At 43.1% G+C, this 19,960-nt stretch overlaps 1 protein-coding gene across 1 annotated transcript in view; it reads left to right on the forward strand.

Moving 5' to 3' along the window:
* KREMEN1 (kringle containing transmembrane protein 1) overlaps positions 1–19,960 on the forward strand; it is a 281,286-nt gene that overhangs the window by 247,503 nt on the left and 13,823 nt on the right. The window contains exons 7-8 of the mRNA XM_075324324.1: positions 9,624–9,782; positions 10,533–10,617. Of these exons, the coding sequence (XP_075180439.1) occupies positions 9,624–9,782; positions 10,533–10,617 (244 nt within the window). The remainder of the gene's footprint in view (positions 1–9,623; positions 9,783–10,532; positions 10,618–19,960) is intronic.

Below are 19,960 nucleotides of genomic sequence, written 5' to 3' on the forward strand. Positions count from 1 at the left end.
AGACAATGTGAGTAGATTGTGGCCAGACAGGGGGAGTGGTGACATGTATTATTCTTACTACGGTATGTGATGAAGGCTCCATATTGCTGCCTCTGCCAGTGTATCAGACATATTGACTTCTCTGATAGTGATGAGCGAGTACTAAAAAGCTCGGGTGCTCGAGGCTCGGGCCGAGCATCCCAAGATACTCGTGTACTCGGCCCGAGCACCGAGCCCAATGTTATCCTATGGGAGACCCGAGTATTTTTGTGAAATGACCCCCGGCAGCATGTAGAAACCCTAAAAATGTCACAAAAGTCTCAGAAGAGTGCTCAAATGACATGGCAACAGCATGGGGAAGACCCCTTGAAGCATTTATCACTCAAAAGTCACAGCTGTGAACAATTTTGTCCGCGTTTTACGCCATTTTTACGGACTCACCAGAAAACCTTCCAAAATGACACCAAAATGAATTTTCATGGCGGAAATGTTAAGGGCACATACCCAATAGTGAGATAGAGCTGGTGTATGTTACTTTTTGAGATTAATACATGAAAGATTTTATGTGAAAACATTGTGTGGCACTCCGATGTCCAAAACGCACGTTTTGTGCTTTTTACTAGCGATGTCGGTCATTTTTTTTTTCATTCTATCTCCCGTTGGTTGGTCTCGCTCTGTCGGTCTCTCTCTGTCTTGTCTGTCCCCCTCTCACAGTCTATCGGTTATTCTCCCCCCTCTCTCTTACTTACCATTCCCCGATCACTGCCGCGGCGCTGCACAGCTGTTCACTAAACTCCGGTGGCTTTTCCTCTTTTGAAAAAGCCGGAGATTAAACAATCTCGTATTCCCTGCTTTCCTGCTTTTCGGCGCCTATGATTGGTTGCAGTGAGACACGCCCCCACGCTGAGTGACAGGTGTCTCACTGCACCCAAACACAGCAGCCGGTGTGTGTGTGTATACTGTGCAGTGAAATAAATAATTAAATAATTAAAAAAAACGGCGTGCGGTCCCCCCAATTTTAATACCAGCCAGATAAAGCCATACGGCTGAAGGCTGGTATTCTCAGGATGGGGAGCTCCACGTTATGGGGAGCCCCCCAGCCTAACAATATCAGTCAGCAGCCGCCCAGAATTGCCGCATACATTAGATGCGACAGTTCTGGGACTGTACCCGGCTCTTCCCGATTTACCCTAGTGCGTTGGCAAATCGGGGTAATAAGGAGTTAATGGCAGCCCATAGCTGCCACTAAATCCTAGATTAATCATGTCAGGCGTCTCCCCGAGATTCCTTCCATGATTAATCTGTAAATTACAGTTAAAAAACACACACACACGAAAAATTCTTTATTAGAAATAAAAAACACTAACAAAGTCCCTCATCACCAATTTATTAACCCCGACAAACCCTCCATGTCCAGCGTAATCCACGGACCTCCAGCGTCGCGTCCAGCTGTGCTGCATGTAGGTGACAGGAGCTGCAGAATACACCGCCGCTCCGGTCAGCTTCACACAGCAACTGAGGTGAGTATAGCGATCAGCTGAGCTGTCACTGAGGTTACCTGGATCCAGCGGTGGATGCAGCGGTGGCCGCGGGTAACCTCAGTGACAGCTCAGCTGATCACGCTACTCACCGCCGCTCCGGTCAGCTCCATGCAGCAAATGAGGTGAGTATAGCGATCAGCTGCTGTCACTGAGGTTAATCGCGGCACCGCTGGATCCAGCGGTGGCCGTGAGTTACCTGACTGACAGCAGCTGATCGCGCTACTCACCTCAGTTGCTGTGTGAAGCTGACCAGAGCGGCGGTGTATTCTGCAGCTCCTGTCACCTGAATGTAGCAGAGCTGGATGCGACGCTGGAGGACTGTGGAGTACGCCGGACATGGAGAGTTTGTCGGGGTTAATAAATTGGTGATGAGGGACTTTGTTAGTGTTTTTTATTTCTAATAAAGGATTTTTCGGGTGTGTGTGTTTTTTAACTGTAATTTACAGATTAATCATGGAAGGAATCTCGGGGAGACGCCTGACATGATTAATCTAGGATTTAGTGGCAGCTATGGCCTGCCATTAACTCCTTATTACCCCGATTTGCCAACACACTAGGGTAAATCGGGAAGAGCTGGGTACAGTCCCAGAACTGTCGCATCTAATGTATATGGCAATTCTGGGCGACTGCTGACTGATATTGTTAGGGTTGGGGGCTCCCCATAACGTGGGGCTCCCCATCCTGAGAATACCAGCCTTCAGCTGTATGGCTTTATCTGGCTGGTATTAAAATTGGGGGGACCGCACGCCGGTTTTTTTAATTATTTATTTATTTATTTTACTGCACAGTATAGACACGCCCACCGGCTGCTGTGATTGGGTGCAGTGAGACACCTGTCACTCAGCGTGGGGGCGTGTCTCACTGCAACCAATCATAGGCGCCTGTGGGCGTGGAAAGCATGGAATATGAGATGGCTGTGTGCAGAGCACAGCGCGCCCGCCGGTATAAAGGCTCGGTCACGCTGTGCAGGCCGGACAATCACTGCAATTCCACAACTAACAGGGCTGTGGCATTGCAGTGGTCTGCCAGCCAATCCCTGCATGAGGGCTGGCTCTCAAAAGAGCGCCAACATGCAGGGATGAAGACCACGAGTACAGCACGAGTATCGCGAGATTACTCGGTCCCCGCCGAGTAGCCCGAGTACAGTGATACTCGTGCGAGTACCGAGTAGTAACAAGCATACTCGCTCATCACTATTCTCTGATCAAAAGCCAACCATTTATAGCCTTTACAGTGGGTACGGAAACTGTTCAGACCCCTTTAAATTTTCACTCTGTTTCATTGCAGCCATTTGGTAAATTCAAAAAACTTCATTTTTTTTCTCATTAATGTACACTCTGCACCCCATCTTGCAAGAAAAAAAACAAATGTAGAAATTTTTGCAAATGTTTTAAACAAGAAAAACTGAAATATCACATGGTCATAAGTATTCAGACCCTTTGCTCAATATTGAGTAGAAGCACCCTTTTGAGCTAGTACAGCCATGAGTCTTCTTGAGAATGATACAAGTTTTTCACACCTGGATTTGGGGATCCTCTGACATTCTTGCTTGCTGGTGGACAGCCATTTTCAGGTCTCTCCAGAGATGCTGAATTGGGTTTAGGTCAGAGCTCTGGCTGGGCCAGTCAAGAATGGTCACATAGTTATTCTGAAGCCACTCCTTTGTTATTTTAGCTGTGTGCTTAGGGTCATTGTCTTGTTGGATGGTGAACCTTCGATCAAGTCTGAGGTACTCTGGAAGATGTTTTCTTCCATGATATCTCTGTACTTGGCCGCATTCATCTTTCCTTCAATTGCAACCAGTCGTCCTGTCCCTGCAGCTGAAAAACACCCCCATAGCATGATGGTGCCACCACCATGTTTCACTGTTAGAATTGTATTGGGCAGGTGATGAGCAGTGCCTGGTTTTCTCCACACATACGGGCTCTCATATGTCTTGCACTGAGGAGAAGCTTTCAATGGGGCCTCTCTGCCATAAAGGCCCGACTATTAGAGGGCCTGAATACTTATGACCATGTGATATTTCAGTTTTTATTGTTTAAAAAATTTGCAAACAATTTCTACATTTGTTTTTTCTTTTTTGTCAAGGTCAAGAGTGTACTTTAATGAGCAAAAAAAAGAATTTGTTTGAATTTACAAAATGACTGCAATGAAACAGAGTGAAAAATTTAAAGGGGTCTGAATACTTTCCGGGCCCACTGTATTTTTAACATGCATTTTAGTCAGATGCTAAACCTTTCAAGTATAGATGGCAATTCTATATGTTTATGAAAAGAAGATAAAGAAAGCAATTTCTTATTTTATTAGAGACATAAAGGCTGTAGTGGTTCTCACCGTGGAGGTGCTCAGGGAAGCCTCTAGGGTTACTGCACATCAGATGACCCCCTTGACCAAATATACTGATGGTGATGTTTGTAAAGCTCTGTCATCACTAGTGAAAGCAGCAGGACTGTGGAATATACAACCACCATACTGACAATAATAGGTTAACTAGCCCACTGCTCTTATACTATCCACAAGAACAGACTTATATACACAGATACTCGTGGAATGTGCAAACAGTCTTGTCTGAGTGTTTAATAAAATACTTTTATCCAAGTCTGTCACATCAAAGTTGAAGTGATTGTGATGGCTTCAGTCTGTACCTTTCCTGTAATCTGATTCCCAGTGCAGCTCCATTGTGGAATAGTATTTTTTTCCGATCCTGTATTTCCTAGTGTATAGTGAATATCCAGTTACAGTTATTTATTGTACCCTAAAGGGCCATTTACATGCTGCGACATTGCTGACGATTTATCGTCGGGGTCTTGGTGTTTGTGACGCACATCCGGCGTCGTTAGTGACATCGCAGCATGTGAAACCTATGAGCAACCTTAATCGATCGCAAAAGAGACAAAAATCGTTTGTCTGTGAGAGGCCGTTCACTTACAATTTATCGTTGTCTGGTCAGTAGCGATGTTGTTTGTCGTTCCTGAGGCAGCACACATCGCTATGTGTGACACTGCAGGAACGAGGAACAACATCGCGGCCGCCGGAATGTTAGTTCCGCTCATCTCCGCCCCTCTGCTTCTATTGGGCGGCTGCATAGTGACGTCGCTGTGACGCCGAACGAACCGCCCCCTTAGAAAGGAGGCGATTTGCCGGCCACAGCGATGTCGCTAGGCAGGTAAGTATGTGTGACGGGTGTTAGCGACGTTGTGCAACACGGGCAGCGATTTGCCCGTGACGCACAACCGACGGAGGTGGGTACGCTCGTTAGCGATATCGGTACCGATATTGCAGTGTGTAAAGTACCCTTAAGAGTAGTGCAGGTAATTAGCAGGGCGCTGATATTAGCCTGGTACTGGAAGAATGAACGTGTGATTTAATGGGAGCAAAAAATGTCAAAACTAATCACAGCACCTTGTAGGTGACATAGCCCTAATTAAAAATTTTACCTCGAAATCCTATTCTGTATTTGCCATTAATCCTTCTATATTCCAAAATACTAATGAGGTGTTTGGGGCATGGTTGGCATGACCTGGTGATCCTGGGTACCTGAAAAGGAACCACTTGGCCAAACCAAGAGTGCACCCAGCACTTAATTGGCATATTTTAATAAAGAAAGAATTTGAGTCAATCTACCAATGAATTAAAACCATAAAGGTACAATTTTCATTAGGACTATGTCCCTTACTTGGGAATAAGTTTTGATTGGATACTCATTTTGTTCTGAAAGACTTCCTTTAGCCTTTTTGTGGACCCTCACGATAGGGGCTTGTAATCAAGATGTTAAAAAATCACAAAAGGTACCTTGTGGTATCACCATGATCAGGTCTGAAGTAATATTTCATCAGAGTTCGTTAAGTAATAATAGAGATTAATTATTCCTAGGTATAGACTAATAAAACATTTAGCATTATAATAATATAACTGTAGGTTATGGAATTGTGGCGCCCCAGAGGCTTCAGTCGCCACAGGGTACTGCACCTCACTTAAGGTGCGGTACTCATCCTGGATCCAGAGGAGGTCGGTGCCGGTTCCACCACACACAAACTCATACACACAACTATGTTGGCCTCCCCACTGGGGACCAGCTAGGGTAGGGTCTTAAGGCAGTCACCAAACATGGGGGGGCTGCCACCCACTAGTGACAGGGAACCGGGGAAGGAGCAGCCACTAGGGGGAGTGATGAGCAAGACAACAGTTAGGGGATCTTCAGCAGGAGAGGAAGAGAGCAGACTGGTTTTACCAGTGGTTCTGGTGGGATGCCGGAGTCAATACGGTTGCCAAGGGGAGAGCTTCATTGCTCCCTCGGGACCGGCGTGGAGCAGGGTGCAGAATCCTAGGGTGGATTAGACTTCAGGTTGCCCACCAAAATCTGCAGACCAGGGGGATTGTATGTCCCTCCGGCCACCACAGCTCCCAAAGCACAGTGCTAAATAGGGTCCAGAGTCGTGAACTAAGTCCTGCCCCACCATGGACCCGCGGCACCTGCATATGGGGTGGGAGCAAACACTTTTCAAAAACTTGGGTCCCCAAGAAGCTTCAGGCCTTGGGGATCCATCTCTAAAGGCACAAAGAGGAAGAGCCCACCGTCCACTATACCTGTTCTGACCTCCAACGGATCCGTAATCGGCTGGGGCCCATCACGGCGGTGACTGGCATCTCCTGGGTAAACCAGGACTGTGAGTAAAAGAAACCTTGAGCACGCAGAGACTGTCTGCCTGTCCTGCCGGCACCCTGCGCTTCAGCGCCTGCCATCACTACTCCCCTCATCATCCTCCCCGGGGCCCAGAAGTGGGATTCAGCCGGTTCTGTCCGGTTCGGAAGAACCGGTTGTTAAAATACCAGCCGGTTCCCAGAACCGGCAAGAAACAGCTCTGGCGATCCGGTTCCTCCCTGTATTCATTTGTGTTAGTGTCTCTTTAAGACTCTAACACAAATCAATCCCCATAGCTCAACGCCGCATGTCCGGGTTGAGTGGAGCCTGTCTGTTCCCTAACCCGGCGTGCAGCGACGAGCTGACGCTGTAGAGAGGTCACGGCAGTGTGAGGAGGTAGCTCCGCCTACTGCCGCCTTTCAGCATCAGTGTGCAGAGTGCCGTGGAGGACGGGAGACAGAGGAGAGGCTGTCGCTGCTTGGAGCAGGTAAGTGCTCAGTGAGCCGAAGATGCAGGGAGAGTAGCCGCATAACATGGCAGCTATATGGGGAGAGGGGCCACATAAGAGGGGAGCTATATGTAGCTATATGGGGAGAGAGGCCATATAAGATGGGAACTATATGTGGCTATATGGGGAGAGGCCACATAAGATGGCAGCTATATGGGGAGATGAACTGCATAAGATGGGAGCTATATGGGAAAAGGAGCCATATGGGACAGAGATCTGCAGGGGAAAAGGAGCACATGGGTTGAGATCTGCTGGGGAAAGAGGCCATAATAGGATGGTATCTGCAGGGGAAAAGAGGCCATAATGGGATGGTATCTGCAGGGGGGAAAGGGGCCATAATGGGATGGGATCTGTAGGGGGAAAGAGGCCATAATAAGATGGGATCTGTAGGTGGAAAGAGGCTATAATAGGATGGGATCTATAGGGGGAAAGAGGCCATAATAGGATGGGATCTGTAGGGGGAAAGAGGCCATACTGGGATGGGATCTGCAAGGGAAAGAGGCCACATGAGATGGGATCTGCAGGGGGAAAGAGGCCACATGGGATGAGATCTGTATGGGGAAGTTCGCCCATTCCCATTTTAGCAGGGCTCCTTTAGTAATCATTTTTAAAAACTGTAGAAAAAACATTTAATACAATATGACAGACAGTGATTGGAACATCTGGTGCTGCACAGGAGAGAAGGTATAAGAGGGGAAGAAGAGGAAATAGATTATACTTTAAATTACTTGTATTTTTTGGTTGAGGAAAGTGCGTGAAAATGGGTGTTGCTAACAAAATGGGTGTGGTTACAAATGGGTGTGGGTTTTCAAATGGGTAGGTTTTACAGAGAACCTGTTGTTAAAAATTTGAATCCCACCCCTGCCGGGGCCCGCTCCACTTGTGGGGAGCAGAAATATCTTAGCTGCTACAACCATCCGCACCGGAGGACAGCAACAGCAGCGGCAACTATTCCCTGGCCGCATACCACAGGTGGCCTCTTGAGACAAACCTCCATCACCATTTCCCCCCTTCTTTATTGTACACCTTGGGGCCATGAAACCGGGCAAAGGGTCACCCGTGACATCCCCGACCCGGCAACGAGAAAAGCTAACCCCTTGCCCCGTGGGTGCTACAGTACCATTATTAGATGCAAATAATGATAGAAGAATGGGTAAATATATAGAGAAAAGTAGAGCTTAGATATGATGTCCTCTCAACTCTCAACCAAGGGGAACAGACAGTTGACATCGTTATTGGATCCTTTGTGCATAAAATAAATGAAAGCATCTTAATGCATTGAAAAATTTACAATTTAGTGCAGGATCAGAAAGCCATATAGAAAAATGGGCCAGTACCATTAGCAAATTATATCTCAATCCATATTCCAGAGGGTCATCAGAGCTAATATTACCTATATCATTCTGGTCCATTTTACATCTTAACAGTGCATGGTGCGAATTTTAGTTTTTATTTCAATGCTGATCATCATAGTTATATAGTTACATGGTTACTTAGGTTGAAAGAAAGACCTAGGTCCATCTAGTTCAACCTTCCTCCACCAGTTCTACATTTGGTCACTAAGTCATTTATAACCAACAATGTTGTGTGTACTGAGGAAATCATCCAGCCCTTTTTTAAAACCTGTTATAGTATCGGCCATTACTACCTCTTGTGGTAGGGCATTCCACAGTCTGACTGCTCTAACTGTAAAGAACCCTTTCCTATTTAGCTGCCGGAATCACTTTTCTTCCAGTCGCAGTGTATGCCCACTGGTCCTTAGTATTGTCTTTGGAACAAATAAGTCATGTGCCAGTCCTTTATATTGACCACACACTTTTTTTCTAAGCTAAACATATCTAACTTTTTCAACCTATTATGATATGAGGCCTTCCATCCCTTGTAGTAGTCTAGTTACCCGCCTTTGAACTGACTCTAACTTCTGAATGTCCTTTTTAAAATGTGGAGTCCAAAACTGGATCCCATATTAAAGATGTGGCCTTGCAAGTGATTTACATCTGTACATGTACACTGGCTATGGGTCCATGTGCAGACAGAGAGCCCATTGACTGGATACACTCATTAACTAGCCCTTATATGCTATAGATCATCTGCATGACAAGAATTTACACGCATAGATCACCAATCCAAGGAGAGGATAATAACATCAAAGAATACCGAAATTTAAGAATAAAATAGCAAAGTGAAATTATCTATACATAAAACATAAACAACTTTTTTAAAAAAGATATTTTCTATCAAATAGACCTATAGCAAAAAAAAAAGAGACTAAATGTCATATGAATCAACAGCAAGCTCATAATGTGTCATGGGAATTCTTTCTTTCTTTCTGGACAAAACTCTGGATCTGTGACCAGACGAACCCGTGTGCCAATGAGTGATTTGGCATTATCGGTATATGAGCTATTGGTCAGAATGAATGGTATTTTCGATTGCGTATTGCAGCAGCAGACTTGTAACTCATGTGCTGTGAGGAAAATCCGCATTGTAAATTGGCTGATTCCACATTATAGCATTTTATGCAGATATTTCACCCTCTTCCATGTGAAGAGTGGCTCGTTGCAGCGAAACCAGAGATCTTCTCCAGTTTGGTGAATGGTATGAGCTACTATGCATATTTTATTTCCCATGGGGCATTTCCTTGAAGATAAGTCTCCATATTGAATTGACCTCTTCCATGAGTGCCAACATCTCACCTAAGACTCTGCAGTGCAAAGGGTAAAACACGCAGCAAATTCACATATTTTCTGTAAGAAATTCCACAACAGTATCTACGGCTTTGGATTTTGCACCGTTTTGTTTTCTACAGCTGTGGTAATGTAAGAGTACACTTAGGTACAAGAATGTTGTTGTGTAATAAGTCTGTGGAACTAGTAAGCCCTGTACTATATATACTTTATCTATATCTATTGTACGTTACCTTCCTGATGACCTTTCATTCGTCATTGGACAGCGTTCATGGAAAGAAGCATGGAAAAGCCTCAATCATCCAACCAGACACAGACAGAGCTGATAACTCAAACAGCCAACCTCAGCATCAACGCAGCACGGTCTTCAAAGATCCTGTATGTCATAACAACTAGCCCTAGCCGGCCAACTGGGCAAGTGCCAGGTAAGACTTTTCCAACCATCTGATTCTTCCTATTACATGTGGATCTGCAAGTGTTATGCTACAAAATATCAGCTGCAAAACATTCACTTTTTTTAATTCAAATTACAGTGGATCGGATCACTACAAAATTTATTAGCAGTACACATCTCCTCGGGAGTCAGTACATGAACAAACATAAATTCAGCTGCATATTTCCTCCATATCTAAGTCAATATCCACATCATTTTCTTATTACTACTGCTTTTAGCCTCAATGGGACACTTAACTTAAAGGGGCTGTCCACTACATTAACACTGATGGCCTATCTTTAGGATAGGTCATTAATATCTGATCGTACTTTGTCCGACACCCCACATCCCCACCGATCAGCTGTTCTCGGTGCCATTGGCGGCAGCCGGAATTGCTCAGTTCCAGAACTGCTCTGTCAACTGATAGCGGCCAGATACTGTACATCCATCTCCCATTCAAATGAATAGGAGGCAGTAATGCAGTACCCATCCATGACCACTATCAGAAGATGGAGCAGCTCTGGAACTAAGCATTTTTGTCCGCCTGCTGCCACCTCTGTCACTGAGAGCAGCTGATCGGTGTGGGTGCAGGGTGTCAGACCCTAGCCGATTCAACACTGATGACCTATCGTAAAGAGAGGCCATCAATGTTAAAGTTGTGGACAACCACTTTATCTCTCAAGGTAGAAGAATTATATCCATTTGGCCCATATGTATAGATCATGTTTTCTTTCTTTTGTAGGTTGGACAATCTACGCACTGACAGCTCTGCTCATTTTAACCATCATTGCCATATTGGTTAAAGCACTTCTTCATCTAAATATAAAGTAAGTCATTTATTTGCTTATATATTTCTTGTTAGTGTAAAGCTATAGAGGCTAAAAGGACAGAAAAATGTTGGTACATTACCATAAGATATACTGCAATATTTAATCATATTAATATATATTTCTACCTTGTAAAGGGGTTTACCTTCTGAATAAACGTATCATCAGCATCACCTATCCAGAAGGTATTAGATGTCTGATTGCATTGGGACTCGGTCTTAGGACCACCACAATCACTAGAATAGGTGTCCTGATTCCCCATTCCTTCTTGCTGTGATGCTGCCACTCAATTTATTTCTATGGAACTGTGATGAAGCACCGATTCTCCTTAACCCCTTCCCGCCGCACTTAATTTTCATTTTTGTTTTTTATTACTCTTATTTCTATTTTTCCACCAATATAGATGTAGGAGAGCTTGTTTTTGCAGGACAAGTTGTAGTTTTGGGGGACATCGTTCATTTTATTGTACATTGTAATTAAAAACGGGAAAAAAATCCATGAGCAGTGAACAGACAAACAAAAAGACCTGCAATTCCGACAGCATTATTTTGGGGATTTTGTTTCCACGGCGTACATTGAATGGTAGATATATCATGATTCTCCAGGTGAGCACAATAACGCAAATCTCAAAATTGTCCACTTTCTTCATTACTTAAGAACGCGCAACCATAGAAATCTACCATAAAAAACAAGTAACCTAGTAGGCCTGCGAGGCCCCAGGTATGCGTTCTAGGGAAAAGTGGCAAAAAAAAGCATTCAAAAACTTTGTCATCATTTTCTGAAACTCATACATTTTCCACTTTTCTATCAACTGAGTTATATGAGGGCTTATTTTTTTGTGTGGAAAGATGGTGTATACTGTATATTGATGCTGCAATTTTTAGAGGGATACATGCAGTGTTTTTATCATTTTTATAGCTTTTTTTCAGAGATACAATAAATAATAATTGCAGTTCTGTTTTATTTTTTTTTTCTTTTCAACTACAGGATTTACTGTACGGGTTAAGAAATGTTATATTTTTATATATCGGACTTAAAGTTTTTGTTAATTTTTTTAAAGAACTTTTTTAAGTAACTTTAGGTACTATATATTATACACTAAAGGCCGCTTTACACGCTGCGACATCGCTCAAGCGATCTCGTTGGGGGCACGGAATTTGTGAGGCACATCCGGTCGTTTTAGTGATGCCGTTGCGTGTGACACCTTTGAGCGATTTTGCATTGTTGCAAAAACGTGCAAAATCGCTCATCGGTGACATGGGGGTCCATTCTCAAATATCGTTGCTGCAGCAGTAACAAAGTTGTTCCTCGTTCCTGCGGCAGCACACATCAGTACGTGTGACACCGCGCTGTGCTGTGACAGCAGTGAAACACCGCCCACAGCTCAGTGAGTGAGGAAATCTGCAGCCGGCTGCACAGATGTGACGTGTGCAGCACTTGACGGTGACGTCACTGGAGCGGGAACAGCGGTCTGCAATAGCGCCTCTCACGGTCACTATTGCCAACACAAGGTATTTGAGAGAAACATTTTTTCTCAATATAATATCGAAATAGACAATAAAAAATATGGGTGAACCACCCATTTAAGTGGGCTCTTAGCTGCCATGGCAACCAATTGGCACCCTGCAATCATGCCAAAGGGGATCGGAACAGAGCCCGTGTACCACACCCTATAAATGCCAATGTCCACTTTTAAGGTGTTAATAGACGCAACCGCTGCTCAGCTCCGATCATTTTTGGCACCGGAAGATGCTGGCTGAGTACAGACTATGATCTATAGGAAAAATATACAAATTAGCTCCTTCGTAGGTATCACCTAGATTTCAATGTTCATCCCGTTAACAAACACTACAGTCATGAATGATAAGTCAGAAACCCATCTTCAGAAATGACTACTTTCAAGATGTTTATCCCTCATCAATTTAAGGCCGGCTGCAGAAGAGGGTATGCAAAATCATATTGTCAGGACACCAGCAGAGGGAGCTGGAGTCCTGATGGATAGAACTGTACTGTGCAGAATCAGCCGGGGAGCTGAAGTACAGTGTATGCTCCTGCAATACCTTACAGCACCAGCAGGGGGGACAGATGCCACAAGGCGTGAGGAGGATGGTCAGACAGGTCAGGTTGAACACCGTGAGGAGCAGAAGAACACCGGAGGGACGCGCAGGAGAAAGGTCGGGGTCAGGCCGAGGTCATTTCCGGCGGAAGCAACCAAATAGGGGAGGTAGGAGGGGGAGAGAACAAGAAGCGGGCAGGAAATGAACGAAGGTATGTCAGGGAAGACAGACGGAGATCAAGGGGATGAGACACAGACAGAGGACGAGAGCACAGGGGAGAAGGATCACGATCAAATACTTACAAGGACCAGCAATCACAGCAGAGCAGAGCATAGCTTATAGCCAGCGTCAGTTCACCAGAGATGATCCTATTTAAAGGGTCCAGGCTCTGGAAACGAGGCCCAGGAGAAGGCTCCAAACCCTAGCCATGTGGCAGGGGAGACAAACCCATGACACATATAAATCCCATACTTGAATAAAACGCAAAAGGACAAAATGTAAAATCATTACTTATTCTGATAGACTAAACCCAATAAACAATCGTATTAACCAGAAGAGAGAGCTGGGAATCATAGTCTGCACATATAGTAATAAGGCATCAAAACTGAAATCTTGCATTTAAAAAAGTTTTTTTTATTTTACCAAAAAATATATTATTAGCAAGATTGTAAATACATTACATTAAATAGTAGTTAATTCACATACAGGTTAATACAAAAGGGGATCCTGACATAATGCACTATGGTCCAACACCAAACATGGAGAAATTACAATATCCTATAATGTTCATAGAAGAAAGCCTCACATATGGTACAATCATCAAAGACATATATTCCAATATCAAAAACATAAATGCGTTGTGGGCATTCAGAGAATCAAATAAGGATTAGTATGCATGCTGCCGTAGGAGTAATCACCACGGCCCCCCGAGGAAGCTAACGAAACGTGCGCGTCGGGGCACGTTTTCCACACTGGCATCCGCCTGAACATGGGTAATTATGTTTAACCTTGTATGGCTGCATGTGTTGTCGGGGAATAACCAGTTTACTTTGTGACTTTGTCACTATAATGATCATTTGAAGTTCCCCTTCTCCTACGGCAGCATGCATACTAATCCTTATTTGATTCTCTGAATGCCCACAACGCATTTATGTTTTTGATATTGGAATATATGTCTTTGATGATTGTACCATATGTGAGGCTTTCTTCTATGAACATTATAGGATATTGTAATTTTGCCATGTTTGGTGTTGGACCATAGTGCATTATGTCAGGATCCCCTTTTGTATTAACCTGTATGTGAATTAACTACTATTTAATGTAATGTATTTACAATCTTGCTAATAATATATTTTTTGGTAAAATAAAAAAAACTTTTTTAAATGCAAGATTTCAGTTTTGATGCCTTATTACTATATGTGCAGACTATGATTCCCAGCTCTCTCTTCTGGTTAATAAATCCCATACTTGCAGTCACAACACACTCTCAGCACTGGCACTTGAGAATCCTGACAGTGCACTCTGTACACGCTGTGAGGATTCACAAGCCTGGATAACCTGTTTAAGATTCTTCTTAAAGAGATTAGCATAGCATGGAGTTGTACTCTGTCCCTTATCAATACAGTAGTCTGGTTGGCGAGTTACCCAGGACATTTTTCCCTGAACATTGACTTATAGAGCAGCTACGTCTCCTATGTCTATATAACTGGCTGATCCACAAATTTTGGTCAACTATATAATGTGTATGGTGGGTGCCCTGGCTGACTCCCAATGGCAGATGACACAGGAAAGATGGTCATAAGGTAGAAAGATTGCTCTTACTAGTAAAAATACATACACAATCCTGGGATTACATATAAGTGGGAGCTCAGAAGCAAAGGCTGTCAGCAGAACTCTTAAGTTCTATAGCTTCACATGAATATAATGGAATTTAATTGCTATTTTTACTGGTTAAACAGTGACCAGTTCAATATGAAATAATAGTTTTATGCAATAGTTTTCTTCCTCAAATTCTTTCTTCAAAGAGTCTACGGGAAGGATTCTGAATCCCATAGACCAAAATGAAAATACTGTGAGTTATTTTGGCTCAAACTAGTAGCATGCTGTAAAAATATTTTGATCACATTACTTCTTATTCAAAACAGAATCCACATAATTCTTTAAGAGGTCACTTCTTTCATGAGGCATTGTGCCTTAAATAATGTTGGCAAACGCTAATATTCTATCTGGCAACCAAATTAATTGAATTATAAGACGAGCATAAATCTCATCTTGCCTGGGATTTACAACTCATATTGTAGTAGTCAGTTTATTTTGATATGGCCATTATAATAAGGCATGGCTCAAACATAAATTCAGCAGAAATGACATTTCTTTATAGTCTCAAGGACGAGATAGGTATTATATTGGCCAGGAACTTTAATCCATGTCCTCCTTATCTCATTGTGCAGGCGTAGTAAGAGAGTCAATGCTATTCCTTCCTCGTGAAATATTTTCTCTCTTTTCCTTCACCTTGGCCAAAATTCTGTATTTTCTGAGACAAATCGTGCCTCTTTAGTGATCACATTTGCTGATGCTTGGGCCTAAAAAGACTGCAATCAAGCTGTGCACTCTATACATTTCATGGCAAGATGGCTTTAAACTGAAAAATGCAGCATACTAAAATATTTATGCTGGTACCTACTTGTGTGACCATGTGCTAAATTCATACCCTTCTGGAACACTTTAGGTCAATGGAAGCCAATGACTACATTTTGTGTGTATACTCTAAATATAGTCCCGGACATGCTACCTGATTGGAGGTTCATTGTAGTGATTTTCAGTAAATTATTACTATTTGCTTATGAATGTTAAGCCAAATCTTCTCAAAATTCACTCCAAAATTATTTCACTATTCACAAGATTCACCAAAGGAGTTTAGACAGTTCTTTAAAGGGTTTTTCTCAAGCTAGTAAGCTGGATCCTATCTATAAGAAAGGAGATAACTTGGGTTTGAACCATAGGGACGCCCAGTGAGGACAGATCCATCCAGAGGTGTGCATGCTCGACTTCCATTTCATTCATTGTCTTAAGGCCGCTTTACACACTGCGATATCGGTACCGATATCGCCATCGTGCGTTCCCGCCCCCATCGGTTGTGCGACACGGGCCAATCTCTGCCCGTGTCGCACAACATCGTCTGGACCCGTCACACTACTTACCGTCCCTGCGACGTCGCTGTGACCGGCAAACCGCCTCCTTTTTAAGGGGGCGGTTCGTACAGCGACATCACAGCAGTGTCACTGAACCGCCACCCAATAGAAGCGGAGGGGCGGAGATGAGCGTGACGTAACATCCCGCCCACCTCCTTCCCTCCGCATTGTGGCCAGGAGGCAGGTAAGGAGAGCTTCCTCATTCCTGCGGTGTCACACGGAGCGATGTGTCCTGCCGCAGGAACGAGGAACAACTTCGTTACTGCTGCAGTAACGATATTTGAGAATGGACCCCCATGTCGCCGATGAGCGATTTTGCACGTTTTTGCGACGATGCAAAATCGCTCATAGGTGTCACACGCAACGGCATCGCTACAGCGACTGGAGGTACGTCACAAAATCCGTGACCCCAACGAGATCGCTGTAGCAATCTCGTAGCGTGTAAAGCCCACTTTAGAAATAGCTGAAAATAGCAAATCGCTATAATCCACGATTTACACAGAACTATTGATAAGGAATTAAGGAAAGGAAAGCATATGCACCTCCAATTGTTCTTGTAGTTCCAGAGCCCAGGGCCAGCATTATCGGAGGGCAAACTGGGCAATTTCCACAGGGTTCCCACTAAAACTGGACCTGCCAGAGCCCCATTCTTGAGATTAATTCTAAGGACCTTCCAGCAATTAGCAAGACAAATGAGACAACTTGATATTTTTGGAATAACCATTTAATTAATTGTAAATGATCAATACAAAATGCTATCAGCTTACAGTGGGCTCTAGCTGGTTTACATTTTAGTAATGTAAACCAGTCTAGTAAAAAGATTGCACTTTACAGTATCAGGAAAGGATATTTCTGAAATCTTACGCACATGTTGCTTATTTCTTCATTGCTGATTTAAGTAATCAAAATTCTTTTTGAAATCTGCAGCGTTCTGTCAATTCATTCACCGTTTTTGCAGCGCTTTTCACACATTCAAATGAATGAGAGAAAATTCAAGCAAAAATGCATGAAAATACACGTCAAAGTTGCTCTTATTTTATTCAGAATTTTTCCTACCACTCTGGTTTTTGGTGCAGAAATATCTGCGGCAAATACTCATCCAATACACAAACCCATAATAAAGCACCAAAAGCAGAATAGAATCTGTCAGGGACAATGGAATCCTAAAGAAATGGATTAGGGCTCATGCGCACGTAGCTGCTGAATATTCTGCAGCGATTTGACAGCACATGTACACTTCAAATCCCTGCAGAAACACAGTGTAATGGATGCAGTATTTTTGTTAAAAGTTGATTTCATGCGCTATGGCTGCTGCGCCCACCATAGACAGATGGGAGCTGCATCCAGAACGTAGAAATAATTGACATGCTGCTTTTATGAACGCACAGATTTGGGTCAAAATTTTAGCACCCAAATCACTGCGTTCATGAAAGCATTGTGCGCACGTGTCATGCACAATCTTCATAGGGGACGCAGGACGCATGCATTTACGCTGCAGTGCAGTACGCAGCGTAAATGCATGTAAGTACGCAACGTGCGCATGATCCCTGAGTGTAGCTCTAGGTGTGAGGAATCTGGGAATTTGCTTTACTACAGTAGATATTTAACATTCCAACTTGAAATTTAATACAAACATGGAAATATAAAATATTAGATAAGCTGGCAACCTAGAATATTACCCCAAAACATTTACGGTATACCTAAAGGTATGTCCATGTGGGGGTTTTTTTATGTGGAATTTTCTAACTGAAAAACCCATGCTTCTCAAAAAATAACTAAGCTTTTTGCCACTGTTTTTGGGTTTGGTTTTTGTTCTCCATTTTATTCAGTAGTGAAATGTGTAGCGTTTGTTTTTTTCTAGCAAAAACACCCTCATGTGCACTATAGGCGTTTTTCCTGCTAAAGTTAATAGCAAGCTTATTCAGAGAGTATTTGAAACAATTTTTCATGTAGATTCTGGAGCACAATTCAAATAAACTGTATAAACATACAGCACCCTAATACCTCTTTGTTTTATTGGCAATCAGTAATTGTCAATGTGCTACACAATATGTTACATGTGCAATGATCTCATATAGCCTCTGTTTTTACAGTAAATCATAAAAAGTGCTCTATTTTGAGCAGTGACTGGTATCTAAATGGCCATACACTGTGTGCAGAATTATTAGGCAAATTGTATTTTAGAGGATTTTTTTATTATTGATCAACAACTATGTTCTCAATCAACCCAAAAGACTCATAAATATCAAAGCTTAATATTTTTGGAAGTTGGAGTGGGATTTTTTAGATTTGGCTATCTTAGGAGGATATCTGTTTTTGCAGGTAACTATTACTGTGCAGAATTATTAGGCAACTTAATAAAACCCAAATATATTCCCATCTCACTTGTTTATTTTCACCAGGTAAACCAATATACAGTTAGGTCCAGAAATATTTGGACAGTGACACAAGTTTTGTTATTTTAGCTGTTTACAAAAACATGTTCAGAAATACAATTATATATATAATATGGGCTGAAAGTGCACACTACCAGCTGCAATATGAGAGTTTTCACATCCAAATCGGAGAAAGGGTTTAGGAATCATAGCTCTGTAATGCATAGCCTCCTCTTTTTCAAGGGACCAAAAGTAATTGGACAAGGGACTCTAAAGGCCCCGTCACACATAGAGATAAATCTTTGGCAGATCTGCGGTTGCAGTGAAATCATGGACATATTGTTCCATTTGCACACAGCCACAAACCTGGCACTGATTGTCCACAATTTCACTGCAACCACAGATCTGCCAAAGATTTATCTCTGTGTGTGACAGGGCCTTTAGGGCTGCAATTAACTCTGAAGGCGTCTCCCTCGTTAACCTGTAATCAATGAAGTAGTTAAAAGGTCTGGGGTTGATTACAGGTGTGTGGTTTTGCATTTGGAAGCTGTTGCTGTGACCAGACAACATGCGGTCTAAGGAACTCTCAATTGAGGTGAAGCAGAACATCCTGAGGCTGAAAAAAAAGAAAAAATCCATCAGAGAGATAGCAGACATGCTTGGAGTAGCAAAATCAACAGTCGGGTACATTCTGAGAAAAAAGGAATTGACTGGCGAGCTTGGGAACTCAAAAAGGCCTGGGCGTCCACGGATGACAACAGTGGTGGATGATCGCCGCATACTTTCTTTGGTGAAGAAGAACCCGTTCACAACATCAACTGAAGTCCAGAACACTCTCAGTGAAGTAGGTGTATCTGTCTCTAAGTCAACAGTAAAGAGAAGACTCCATGAAAGTAAATACAAAGGGTTCACATCTAGATGCAAACCATTCATCAATTCCAAAAATAGACAGGCCAGAGTTAAATTTGCTGAAAAACACCTCATGAAGCCAGCTCAGTTCTGGAAAAGTATTCTATGGACAGATGAGACAAAGATCAACCTGTACCAGAATGATGGGAAGAAAAAACTTTGGAGAAGAAAGGGAACGGCACATGATCCAAGGCACACCACATCCTCTGTAAAACATGGTGGAGGCAACGTGATGGCATGGGCATGCATGGCTTTCAATGGCACTGGGTTACTTGTGTTTATTGATGACATAACAGCAGACAAGAGTAGCCGGATGAATTCTGAAGTGTACCGGGATATACTTTCAGCCCAGATTCAGCCAAATGCCGCAAAGTTGATCGGACGGCGCTTCAAAGTACAGATGGACAATGACCCCAAGCATACAGCCAAAGCTACCCAGGAGTTCATGAGTGCAAAAAAGTGGAACATTCTGCAATGGCCAAGTCAATCACCAGATCTTAACCCAATTGAGCATGCATTTCACTTGCTCAAATCCAGACTTAAGACGGAAAGACCCACAAACAAGCAAGACCTGAAGGCTGCGGCTGTAAAGGCCTGGCAAAGCATTAAGAAGGAGGAAACCCAGCGTTTGGTGATGTCCATGGGTTCCAGACTTAAGGCAGTGATTGCCTCCAAAGGATTCGCAACAAAATATTGAAAATAAAAATATTTTGTTTGGGTTTGGTTTATTTGTCCAATTACTTTTGACCTCCTAAAATGTGGAGTGTTTGTAAAGAAATGTGTACAATTCCTACAATTTCTATCAGATATT

The sequence above is a fragment of the Anomaloglossus baeobatrachus genome, chromosome 1, assembly GCF_048569485.1.
Source record: "Anomaloglossus baeobatrachus isolate aAnoBae1 chromosome 1, aAnoBae1.hap1, whole genome shotgun sequence".
NCBI lineage: Eukaryota > Metazoa > Chordata > Amphibia > Anura > Aromobatidae > Anomaloglossus > Anomaloglossus baeobatrachus.